The sequence below is a fragment of the Phalacrocorax carbo genome, chromosome 4 (genome assembly GCF_963921805.1).
Source record: "Phalacrocorax carbo chromosome 4, bPhaCar2.1, whole genome shotgun sequence".
NCBI classification, from domain to species: domain Eukaryota; kingdom Metazoa; phylum Chordata; class Aves; order Suliformes; family Phalacrocoracidae; genus Phalacrocorax; species Phalacrocorax carbo.
In genome coordinates this window covers 45,582,071-45,595,857 of record NC_087516.1, presented here as the reverse complement: position 1 = coordinate 45,595,857, position 13,787 = coordinate 45,582,071, and the positions used below count along the sequence as shown (strand labels likewise).

Sequence of the window (13,787 nt, the reverse complement as noted above, 5' to 3'; positions counted from 1 at the left end):
CTGTTCTCTCTCCTCTCCCATAGGGTCTGTGTGTTCCATACTGAGACCTTGCCTTCCCGCACTGTGTTCCTCATACTGAGCCCCACTTGATTGCACACTCAGTTAGCCAGAGCTTCTTTTAGCACCTCAGCTCCCAGTCTTACTCTGCCTCACTTCCTAGGGTCCAATTTTCATGTCTGTTCTGTTCAGCATTTCTTGACAGAAGGTCCTTCAGCAGCCTACCCATACTGCGGATTTCCCACTGCATCAAAGCAAAATAGTTTATTTCTCCACTTTGCCTCAAGAAAAGCAACCAACTCCATCTCCTTAGAGACATGACTGCCGTTATTCAACACTCTCAAGCATCTCAGCAACACATACTACTTTTAGGACCAATATCAAAGCATTGCCACTCATTGCATTCTGATTACTTAGGATATTTCTTGTCTGTTTTGGCCAGTGAAATATTCTCATTGCATGTAAAAAACTTATGAGAACTTAACTACCACACCTTGACAGACTTCTACTGAGTGTACGCGAAGAGAAATTTTCTAACAGCCCAATTTTGGAGCATTTTAATTTCATAGAAAATGGAACGTATTAGTTTAGCTTGGGCAAAAGGCAGATGACATATTTGGGGCAACTCTTCTTAGCAAAGTTTTAGAAAATATTGAAACTGAACTCAAATACATCCTAAACAAACAAAATCAAACCCTGCATCACAAGATGCTACTGTTGCTAAGTCAACTACTCAAGGGTTAACAGATGTGAGGGTGAGGATATGCTCACATGAAAGCAGGTCTGAGTTTTCTTCTGCTATCCCATATTTCCGTAGTAGCTCCTGTTTCCTTTAGCAGTGTTTTCCGAGATACAGAGGTACTCGCATGACACTAGAGTTTATTTCTTGCCCTATCTTTCCATCATTTGTTGCCATTTCCCACTTTCCTCAGCAAATCTGTGTCTGATAGATTATCTATACAACTAGAAAAGTTTTTCAACCCTTGTTTTGTATTATAATATTTTATTTCATATTACCCTGAAGCCTACTTGCAATATGCCCCCAAGAACTGCGCAACTGAGGCATGCAGGCAATTAAAATATTAATGCAGTGTAAGCCCAGTCTAAAAACTTAATTTGATATGACTAGTTTGATTATCCTAATCAAACAATTGTTGTTTACAATTACATTGTAAAGTGTAATTAATGTTACAAACAATAAACCTTGATGGTTCAATTCAATCACTTCTTTGTGTAACTGACCATAAGTACTAGCAGAAAGCAAATTTTAAGTACAAAAATAATGTGATTGTTCCTGTTGACTTTCAAGGAGGTATGTTCTAATACCTTAACCTAAAGAAGCCTACTTTATAAGGGAGAGGTCATTACACAGATTAAAAAGGGAGGAGAGATAAAACATTGCATGATTATATTTAGCAGAAGCATGTATAATATGTAGTTAATATATAATATGTATTTTTATATATATACACATATATATATAAAATATGTAAGTTAATTCATTCCTTATCACTCAGTTCAAAAAGCCATGTGAGACTTGGTTCCAAATATGGTGAATATGTAACTATTCAATACCTGTTACAATTGCTATAAAAACCCCTGAAGATTATTTCAGTCAAGTCTAATTGTGGGGGACAGGGTGGGGCAGAAGAGAGAAAATAGTCTGTTCAAGCTGTCTGGAATCCAGGGACAATGTATGTGTTTAAGAAAGAAACATGTAAGAGATATATAGTGAACTAGATTCTTCTATTGCTGTGTATGATAGCTCTTCTTTTTGATTAAGCTGAGATGTTTATTTTGGAAAAACAGAGGTTGTAAACAATTCTTCAGACACTATAAGTCAGTGATTTATATCTGGCTGAGGGTCTGGACTCTTTTTTTCTTTACCTTAAGGTACCAAATCTTCTGGGTTTTTTTTTAACAGGCCTTTCGTCTTGGAACTAAGGTGGGGAGAATTCTTGTCACCTCTCTGCAAAGGCCTTGCCTTGTAAATCAATATGAAAGCTCAGTGAGTAGGATAACATTGTTGATACATAAACAGAAAGAAAAATGCCACAGTGGTGCTACACATATATTAGGCTGATTTGTAACATGCACCATAAACTCAAAGCACTTTTAGAACAGGTTTGAATTTTAAGGTAGTGTTCCTTATTTTTCTTTTTCATAATATTGTTAATGACATTTTGTTTATTAACTAGAAACACCTTTCCAAAAGTGAAACTCCTCAGATTTACACTTTGAAAAATCTAGGGTATGACTTGTATATGCTTGTAAAATAGAAAAACTGAGTTATAAAAGAAATTAAATTTAAACTCTTCTCAGTATCATGTTTATAACTGCCATTGTGATCAATAAAATTAACACCTCTGGTTACAGAGAACACAGATCCATAACTTGATAAACCTTGAGTTAATGAGAAAATACAAACTTTCTAGGTATTTCAGGTTTTTCAATAGCAATTTTCAGGGTTTTTTTTGTGTCACATGTAGAGATCACATTCATGTAATCCTAAGAACAGTAATAACAAGAAAGAGCAATTATTTTTAATAATGCTCCTTTAACATGTCAATTAAGATAAGCCATAACATAAACATAAGGAAAAAATCTTGGCTTATTATTAAAATTCTGCTTTTTCACTTAACAGATGTATACACCTCTGTTGTCTTAAATAGCTGCATATTAACATATAAAGTAGTTAATCGAACATATTGATACCATCAAAGGGCGTTTTAGAGGCAGGTGGCCCCATACCAAATACAACAGCCCATATTACAAGAATATCTAAGTTTCTTACACATTTTTTGCTCTGACAGCTCTTTACTACTATGTTTGGAAGAACTCTATCAGCATTCCCCTATTAACTTTTGAACGGCTGCTGTGGAAAAAAAACAGAGGCTAATAAATAAGCGTAAGGGAAACAATACAAATCCTTCTGAAATACAAATTAAGTAAAGATAGATTTGAATGAACAAATTACGGAGTTTATATTACAAACATTTTATGGGAGTTTAATTACATAGCTCTTCTTTGTTTTCAGTGTTACTAAGACCATCACATATACCTATCATTATCTGAAAACAGACTTTCTAATTCATGGGGTTTATGACGTGATGTCAACAACAGTAAAGGAAAAATACCTGATGGAATCAATTTCAATATCACAGATACATGGAGAAAACAAAATAACAATCAAACTGACAGGCCTAGACACATACAGTCTCAGAATCATACAGTCACAAAATTATACACTTTGAAAGTTTTAAGTATTATGTAAATGCTAATAATTAGCATTATTTAAAGAAATGGTTACTCCTGTACCATTACAACTTTGTATTTTGGCATTTTCTTTATAGTTTATATGAAAAAGGCTTAAATACTGACTTATTATAATATTGCTTACAATATTTACTTTACCATAATATTTGTATAAGTTTAGACTGAATTTTCTCACCATAAGACATCTTTTACAGTGCTGACTATCTGTATTGTTAATACTCCAAAGGAAGCTCATTATTTTTTAGCACTGTACCAGGCAATTCAAAACTAAAAAAAATTTCCTAAATGTTTTAATCTTAAAAGAAAAATGTATTGAAATTATATATATATTTGTAAACTAGTTGATTCAAAACATATAAATATTTTTTCTAAAAATATATGGATTTACACAAATGGAAATCAACAAATAATTTAAAATCTAATTACATTGTTTTCATTTAACCTTCACAGTAGATCTTTACGGTCAATACAATTTCATTATCTCATTAACCTTCTGTCTGACTCTCCTGTTAATACAAGTATCATTGTATTAAATAGTCATTATCACAGCTACAAGGACTGACCATCATGCTTGTGCTTAGGAAGATTACTGCTTAGAAGTACAGATGTAAACTGGAAGAGCTATTCATTTGAGCTTTAGTCTCAATGGTTTTACCTCCATTTGTCCACAACATACACAGCAAACAATCCTATTGCTCAGAGGGACTCCTTTCCTTAACTCCTCAAAAAATCAACATCCAAAATGGTGTTGGAAGGTGCTATTCCAGCGCCAGCTTGTGGAAGAGCAACTGAGTGGAGCAAACATTGACTAATCAATTTGTTTTAACAACTTTAAATTTATGTGAATGATACAGAGCAGCAACAGTAGTGATTGCCTTTGGAACCATAAAGGTTGACAGTGCTTTCCAGATGAAATATACCATTTCCTGGCAGACACTTCATCTCCAGAAAAAATCTACAGTTGTCCTCCTTTACCTGTCCCAAATTATGTTTCTTGATTTTCTAGTCTTGCAGAAAGTCTTCTTCAACTTAAGTGGAATTTTGCCTCAGTATGTGCTGAACTGAGCCAAACATGAATAATCCTAGTATTTTAACTGCTGCAACACACCTCTTCAATATTATTAACACACTGGAATAGGTAGGGAATGTGTTGGCAAGTATATAATTTTGTTAATAAATTAGGGTAAAGCAGAACACATGAAATAGGAGGCGAAAGTTGTAAAGGACCTTTTGACGTGCCCAATTCACCAATAATTCTGCTGTCTCCAGGTGTTAAAATATGAGTAAACTGCACTTCAGCCTTCTCACTAGTTTAACCAGTATTTGCTTCTTGACTTTTTAAGTGACAGAAAAGAATTCCTGAAGAAAAATTTGAAGGAGGAAAAATAGTTGATGCCGTGTATTAGCTCAGGCAGGACAGGACACTCCATTTACAAAGTGTTGGGTGGTGGTGGGAGAAATTGGGGAAAAAAAAAGAATTAAAAGAGAGGGATAAATATATATTCTAAGCCAGTTTCCTGGAGAAACACAATGGCAGAGACAATGTGTTAAGAAAACTGCCAACAGGCACTAAACATCAAAATCATCTAAACTTTGAAGTATATTAACCACAGAAAGTGGAAAAAAGAAAGGTTATTAGAAGAAGAATGAATCATTTTAAAAGACAAGTAAAATAATCTTGGAAGCTGTGCTTGGTGTGAATATCAATGGAAGATATGAACGTCAGAAATTAGTTCAGCATTTTTGGATAAGAGATGTCAAGGAAAGTCAATTATAACATGAGTTTATGCAACTGACTAATAATTAACAAAACGAAGAACGATGGCAACACCAGTGGCCAAGAAACTAGGTCTAGAATACTTCAGGAGAAAGTTAGAGCCTGTTAATGCAAAGTAAATTTGCAGGAGAAGATCGAGTTCAAACATGATTCTGGATAGGACTAAGTATCGACATGGAATGACAAATACTGGCAGTTTAATGCGGAAAGGTAGACTTAAGAGTCAAAGATAACTATGAACACTGAAGTAGCAGGAAAGAACAAAGTCACTCAAAAAAACCCCAAAAGACATTAAACCTCACTGAGGATAAAGCACCGTTGAACCCTTGGACCTGCTGTCAGTGGAGGAAAACAACTGCTTAAAATAATTTAGAAAAAAAAATTACATTTCAGGAAAAAAGCTTTAAGATGGTATTACTGTTCAAGAAAAGGGAAAGGCCTGTCTTCAGGGCACCAATAACAACTGCAGTTATGTTTTGTCCAAGTACAGAGTTCAGGGAAGTCATCCTTAGAACCTGAACAGGTGCAGGAAAATGTAAAAGGTCAAGATTTCAAATCCAGCTGTCTTGAGTTAATCTACTAAAATCATGGTCAGATTTCAGAAAAATAAATGTTAATTTAGAAGCCTACATCAATTACAAAACTTTTAGAGTAATGTATTTTTTTAATCTTATATTAAATGTAATATTCTTATCACAACAGACCTATGCAATTATTTTTCCCAGTGTGTTCTTCAGAATTACTAAATTAATACTAAAAACTACTTTATGTGTATATATATTTTTATACATATAAACACTTTATTCTGCAGATATGCTAAACATCCTCTGGACTATCTTCACTCCTTTTAATAACTATTATTCATATAGAAGTAATAAATGAAAATATATTTTACTGATTTGCAAGGTTTTTTTATAGGAGAACACTAAGTAAAAATAATTGTATCTGTTTTTCTGTTAAGCTGTAACACAATATTAAAAAAGTAAACCAGCTACAACAGATCTGCTCAACAAAATCCAAATCCAAGTCTCTTATGACGTGGTAATTAGAATATTTTTCCTTACCGTTCACTTGGAGAATATGAGTTTGATAGAGCTTATCATAGCCATCAGCATAGCAGGTGTAATTTCCCATATGAGTTGTGGTAATCTTAGTAATGTACAAGGACCCATCATCTCCAAAGTCCTACCAGGAAAGATTAAAAATGAGGTTATCATAATTATGCCTGCATTTCTACAGTAATTATGCTCATCATCTTTGCAACAAAGTTGTGATGTAAATATCCAACATCACAAATATTAAACCAGGATAGCTCAGAGTAATCTGAAACCCAAATACTGTATTTGTGAATGGCATAGGTTTTTTGATCTTGCCACATTATTTTCTCTGTAAAAGAAAATACAACTTTTATTTTAATAATTAGTCAAACCTGCAAAAGTATTTTTTTTTAATTTATGTATGATAGTCATTTACAGAAGAAAAGCTATTTAGGATTGGATGCAATCAGATAGGAAAAATAGATCTCTGCACAATTTAACAAGGTAAATGACATCCTGTGGAAGTGTGGTTATCCTTTGAAATGAGCATATACACTTAAAAAAAAAACAAACAAATGAACCCTTGTTTTCCTTCAAGTTTGAGTCACTGTTTTTAAACTTCATCCCTTTTATATATCTTTAATTGGCATACAGGTTCCACTGGATTAGAGTACAAAAGTTGATCTTCATTTCAATTCCCAGTTCAATTCTCAGTTCAATTTCAATTAATACAATACCAATTAATATTTACAAGTTGTAAACTATGCCAATTAGTGTAAATATCTATTGAAAATTAATACTGTGTTTTATTTTTCTTTGTTAATTTTCATGTCTACAAGAACCACCCTAAAATTACAGTCCTAGTCCAATCTAGCTTCTTCCAGTCTAGATCTCATAGATTCTAAAGTGCTTGTAAAAATGCTGCTAGGAGTTGGTTTTTCTATGTTATATTCCACGATTTAGTTTTTCAAGGACAATTCTTGACAGTTAGCTTCTTTTCAGTCTCACCTAGCAATCTTTTTATTGTTATATATGCAATGTATTTACATAAAACAGTGATTAAATTATTTGAACACAGAATATAAAATAGAAATTTAAAACTATGAAAAATGTCTTTCAGTCTAGTAGATAATTTCTGCTGTAAAATATTTAATTCAGAAACTGAAGTGCATAAACAAATATGAAAAACATGCAAAACACAGTCACTGTTTCATACTAGGAAACAGTATGCTGGATCTCCTATGGTATGTAGGTCAGCCCCTGTTCCTGAAGGGAACCCATGCTCTATCATCATATGCCTATCATTAATATAGTCCATCATAAACTCAACTACCTTTCTTATGTATTAAAAAGCTGTTTCAAAGCTTCTCAAGTATTCTTATGTATAAAATACAGCCTTCTTTTTATTTTTATCCTCAACTTATTCACGGTCAGCTTATAGCCATTTTATACTCCTTACCAGCCTCTAAAATAGCCTTTAAAATATTTAAATACCATAAAATATCATCTCCTTGTGATTACCCACAGGATACAGTACTATAAAATATATGCCTAACTTAATTATATGCAACACAAATATTCACACACAGAAAGAGTCACACATAGAGCCCAAAGTACCAACAGGTGTCCAATTCATTAGAATAGGGATAGTTGCTAAGCTACAAATCATACATGTCTCATTAGATTCAGTGATTCATTACAGAAGCACTACTTCTGTAAACTGATTTCAGGCATCTGGTATTCCTGAAGGCAAGTGTTACTGGTAAAGACCACAGTAAAGATGACTTTCAGTACATCAGACACCTCCACTTCTCTTTTCACCAGGTCCCGTGCCCCACTCAGCAGCAGGCCCATATTTTCCCTAGTATTTCTTTTGCTGTTGATACAGCCCTGAAGCCCTGTAGAAGCCCTTCTTGCTGTCCTCCATGACCCTCACCAGATTCAATTCCACGTGGGCTTTGGCTTTCCAAATCCTTCACATCCAAATAGTGTCTCCATGTTCTTCCTCTGTCACTTGTCCTTGCTTCCATATATTTTCCTTTTGAGTTCTGTCAGGAGCTCCTTGTTCATTAATACAGGCCTCTGGCTGCCTTTGATTTCTTGTTCATTGCAACGGACAATTCTTGAGCATAGAGGAACACCGATCCTTGAAAATCAACCAGCTCTTTTAGACTCCTCTTCTTTCCAGCATGGTTTCCTATGGGATTCTTTGAAGTACACCCCTGAACAGGCTGAAGTCTGCTCTCCTGAAATACAGGGTTGTGCTCTTGCTTTTTGCCTTGCTGCCTCCTCTGAAACTCCTCATAGTCACTGCATCCAAAGTTTCCCTGACTATATTCCCAACCAGTTCTTCCTTATTATTTGTAAGCATGAGGTCCAGTAGAGCATTTCCTTTCTCTGGCTCCTCTATCATGTGTGTTAACATCATGACTGTCTAAGATACTACACTCAAACTAGAAATAAATATTAAGATATTATAAAAATCTTCTTCCAGCTCAACTAAATTGTATACATCTCTAAGGAGTAATCAAAATCTGCTGATGTTAGAGCAAAAGGAACCATTACTGTTCAAGGAGAATATCCAGCCAATGCATTGCATAGGTTTTAATCAACTACTTATGTGATTATATGACAAAAAGGCATGCTAATGTTGAACGCTGTTACAGAGGACACAGTAGTATTGGCTAAATCATGTTTGAATTGCCAGAATAATGTCTGAATTTTCAGAATTCTTCAAGTAAATTACACTTTAGAGTCTGAACAAATGTACCATTTAAGAAAAAAAAAACAAAAGCATCTATACAAGCAACATGAGAACTTTTATAAACACATGTAGTTACACTAGTGAAATCTGTGATACAGCATATTGCTGTACTTTCTCTTTTCATAGTTCAGGTTCAGGCATCTTTCTTTTCTCCTTTTCCATCTTTAAGCTCAAAATTTTATAGGATAGGAGGAAACATAGGAGGAAACATCTGGCTTACTGACATTATATCTGCAAACAACAGTTTGCAGCTCTGAAAGTAAATTCTTCTATTCTAAATGTCAATGACAGAATAGGATATGATCTCTGGACACCTTTCCTTGGTTCTACTTTGTGATCAAACCTGTCTGTAACTGACTCTGACAAGAAGAAAAAAAAAAAATAGTCATAGTTCAGTGAAGGTGGTTCTCCAATAGTCAAAGGAGAGAAAAAGCAGTCCCCTCAAATTTAGCACAGTGTGTTCCCCTGGCTCAGCTTATCCTTTTTGCCTAATGTTTCTTTGTTATCAATGAAAGAGAAAAAAAAAAAAAAGGCATTTAAAAAGATGTTTAAATATGCATCATACCATTGAACCAAAACATTTTTAGAAGTACCTCTTTCCTTACATCATAAAAGATCTCTACTAGTACCATCCTACCAGTCTAGGATGCATTTCTGTCCTGGTTTCAGCTGGGATAGAGTTAATTTTCCTCCTAGTACCTGGTATAGTGCTGCGTTTTGGATTTAACATGTGAATAATGTTGATAACACACTGATGTTTCAGTGTCGCTAAGCAGTGTTTATACTGAGTCAAGGACTTTTCAGCTTCCCATGCTCTGCCAGCAAGGAGGTGCACAAGAAACAGGGAGGGACCATAGCCTGGTTGGCTGAACCGAATTGGCCAAAGGGTTATTCCATATCATATGACGTCATGCTCAGCACATAAAGTGGGAGGAGTTGGCTAGGGGGCAGTGATCGCTTCTAGGGGACTGGCTGGGCATCAGTCAGCAGGTGGTGAGCAGTTACCTCAGTTGTTTTTCCTGGGTTTAGTTCCTCTCTTTCTCTCATTTCTTTCTTTTTCATTACAATTCCTTATGATTATAATTATTATTTTATTTCAATTATTAAATTGTTCTTATCTCAACCCACAAGTTTTCTTACTTTTGGTCTTCCAATTCTCTCCCCCACCCCACTGGAGGTAGGGGAAGGTGAGTGAGGAAGTTGTGTGGTGCTCGGTTGCCTACTGGGGTTAAACCACAGTTCCATAGTCCATTTGAACCACCATTACCAATTTAAATGTGGATAATAGCCATTGATTCCTGGAGCAGAATTCTTGCAGAAAAGAGACTGAAGTTGCAGTTATATGAAGTATTACAGATGAATATATCATCTTGAGTTTAAGCAAGAACATGTAATGTAAGAAATTCTTTGGCTGAAATTACCTTAAGCCTTTATATATAAATTCTGCAACTGTCCCAGGACTACTGTAATGTCTGTGAACCTCAAAAGATTTGTCTCCCTGTATCAAGGGGAGGAAAAATTCTACATTAACTGAGAGATGCTGTTTCTCTTAAGCTCTTCAGTTAAAACCAAGGCAATGTTGAGGTCTTTGGTACGTACCAGTGATAAGCAGCAGATCTTTACTTTCCTCCATTGTTCTGTGAAAATTACTGAGGTCCAGTAGAGCATTTCCTTGTGTTCTACTTGTGTCTATTCAATTTCATACCGAGTAGCAGTTGGCAAGGGAAAAGTACCACAAACATACCAAAGTGTTCAGGTAACATATAATGATGAATGCTTTCATACTGATCATGGTTTTAGTTATACACATGACATTATTGCCTGAATGTGTAAATCAGAATGCAAAACCATTTACCATTGCTCCATAGAAAGTTACTGGTGAAGAAATACATTTTTTAAAAATCTTGAGGGGGAACTTACAAGATTTAGGTAGGAGATAGCTCATGTTTATCAAATCTGGTCTTCAAAAAAACTCTAAGGAAGAGGTTCTACACTTTGTATTTACTTAGCTTCCCTATTATAAAATGTAAATTTATGTTGCTGAAATTTAATTCCATTATCTAGTGCCCTACATACAAAGTAATTGGAGAAAAACTTTTGGTAGTTTTTTTTGTTTTTTGATTACAATGAAACTCACATTTAGTCAGTTATCCACTATAACTTCCAGATGTTTAATTTAATCAAGTGTTTTAGATTGTATGTTGATGCAAAGATAATTTTAAGTTGATTTTCCTAAATGCAAAACATTGCCCTTTTCTTTGCTGGATGACTTCGTATATTTTTCCAGCTATTTCTTTAATTTGATCTTACTAGTCTAAATTAGTGGTATCTTCAAAAACAGTTTCAGTCCTTCGAAAGTTTGTGGCATCTAGATAACATTTCCTGAGCTCACAAAGGTGTAAAGATCTTTACTAAAATCAAGAAACAGGATATCTGTGCTATCTCCAGATGGCCCGTCACTGTACTGTAGAAGGAAATTTGACTTAGATTGACACACACAAAGATGAATATCTAAAAATAGAAAAGTTCAGCTGTACTAAAATTTCTAAATAACAGCAAACATACTGCATAATTGCAGTGACAGAATTACCTGCTTGTGACCAAAGATTATCCACACTAGACCAAAGATTGGTCCAGTGTGGTAGTTGGCATAGGTTGAGCCTGTGTGAAATTTGGTTATAAAAACAGAGGTTAACTTAGCACAAACCACCTCTTAATCAGTGTGAAAACACCACTGAAAGAAAATGAGAATTTTTCACAGGTGCAAACTGTGAGCACCAGTGGTGACAACAGGCAGTTGTTGGTGTTGTGTGAATTTGAACACACCAGTTGAAACCTGACTATTCTCTACTGAATCCTGTAACTGATTGTGCCAGGGGAGAGACCACAGGGACATGCGAAACACTCGGTGGGTACACAGGGGACAACTCCAACAAGAAATAAAGACACTCAAGAAAGAAAAGTGAACCAAAGAGACATTTGGGGGATCCCAAACCCCAGCCTCAAGACTGCACATCACCAGACAGACCTGCTATGCTGACCTGCCCAACTCCTGGATTGAGCCACCTCCTATGCTGTAGACCAGGGAGGCCATGTAATGAGCTGCTACACTCACCCACCCCACTCCAGCTTCTCTCCTGGACTGCACCATTTCTGCTGTGGAACAGGGAACTTGCATAATTCCTGAAACCACATGTATATGTGATTAAAATGTTTTGGTATCCAAGGCCATTTAACCTCTGTACTGTCAGTTTAGTCCTAAGAGGCAACAATTAAGCAGAAAACGCTTTGGTTCATTTGTGCCTTTATATTTATACAATTCTTATATGCATCTTATTAAAACCAACTCAATCTTTGCTTCTTCACGGACTTTGTAACCTCCTCTGTAAATTCCTCAAATTCACAGAACTGTCTATTAAAACCTTTTAAAAACAGAAAACACAGCTATAACATATTGTTGAGGGTGTCTGTAAGCTGTACAGTAAAAGAACTTTGATAAAAACTATTACTATGTACTGCCTTATTCTTACATTCTATCCTTTGAATATTATCAATGACAAAATACTGGGCTAGATAAACCTCCGATCCATTACGACTATTCTTACATTCTTCCATGATCTCACCTACTCCTTTCCCAATTTATTGGGATTTATTTTTTCAGTCCCCACTGCATTACTTTCTAGTTTTTCTTCTTTCCCAGAGAACATAAACTCAGTGATTTTATGCTCATATTTCACTCAAGGTGCCTTTCACTATTACATCTTCAGTCTTCTTGCAGACTGAAATTTAAACATGAAAACTGAAATCTAGATTAACTTCCCTTTAATTTTTCAGTTTTCTTTCCCTAAATATACCCCAAGTATTTATTCAGAAAACATCTATCTCACTGTATTTCTTTGCCCAAACGTCTTTGGGCAACTAAATTTCACATCGTACAACTCTGTGCGATGTCAGATGATTATGCTAGTTCCTCATTAAGAGAAGAAAATAACCCACTTAAAAATTAACCCACCTGGTAAGACTATCAATAACTTGCCTTTCTTAAAATAACTATAGCTTTCTGTATTAGCACTTCAGTTACACAGGCAATATTTCCACCAAGCCTTCAATATGCCACTAAGTTACCACTATGAAAATCAAAAAAGAACCCCCTTTAATGCTTACGTTATAACTTTGAGTAGGTGAACCAATACAACTGAATTTCTTTTCAAAAAACCCCACCTGATTAACTCCCGCAATCTTCCTAGTTGGTCATTTTTTATCTTTATCTCTTTCTAAAGTGTATGAAGCAGTAAGTTCAATTAACTTTTTCCGCTTACTAGCTAACACAGGTTTTGAAACTGTTGCTCTTCAAGTTATTAGTGGAAGAATGAAGAACAGCTTTTCAAAAGAGCCACACTAGAGGTACGTACACTTTATCTGGCAAATGGCTAATATTACTACTGTCTAAAATTTTTTGCCTAATCTCTGCAAAGGTATGTTTTTTTGTGAACAAAATAGGACATAGGATGGAATTTACTAACATTTAGCTTCTACAGTGCAGTCTGGAGGGTAGCTTAATTTAACATTCCTTACGCTAAGTTATTAGATATTGCTTTGATGTATACTTACCTGTTCCAGGCTTTTAACTGATTTACTGTAGCCTGATGATATCTCTGTATCCATGATATCCACTGCAGCCTGATGGTATTTAGGTACCACAACTATTTTCTAAGTAAATGGATGTCTGTGTTATGGCTTCTCCCTTCTTTTTCATAGAAACCATGGATAAAACATCCCTGTTGCTATTTTACTCAGAGACATCAGTATTCCAATAGGTTTCCCACATGACATTGTCATTTCATCACTCAGAGTTTGGGTTTTATGGATGCATTTTATTTTTGTTGGTTTGGTTTGGGTTTTTTTACAACAACAAAACAAATGTCCCTAGCTTATT

General features: G+C 35.0%; 1 protein-coding gene across 2 annotated transcripts in view; it reads right to left on the bottom strand.

Moving 5' to 3' along the window:
• Window positions 1-13,787, bottom strand: part of FSTL5 (follistatin like 5) — a 332,186-nt gene that overhangs the window by 73,615 nt on the left and 244,784 nt on the right. For both annotated transcript variants that reach the window (XM_064449779.1, XM_064449780.1), the window contains exon 8: window positions 6,115-6,235. In XM_064449779.1, the coding sequence (XP_064305849.1) occupies window positions 6,115-6,235 (121 nt within the window). The remainder of the gene's footprint in view (window positions 1-6,114; window positions 6,236-13,787) is intronic.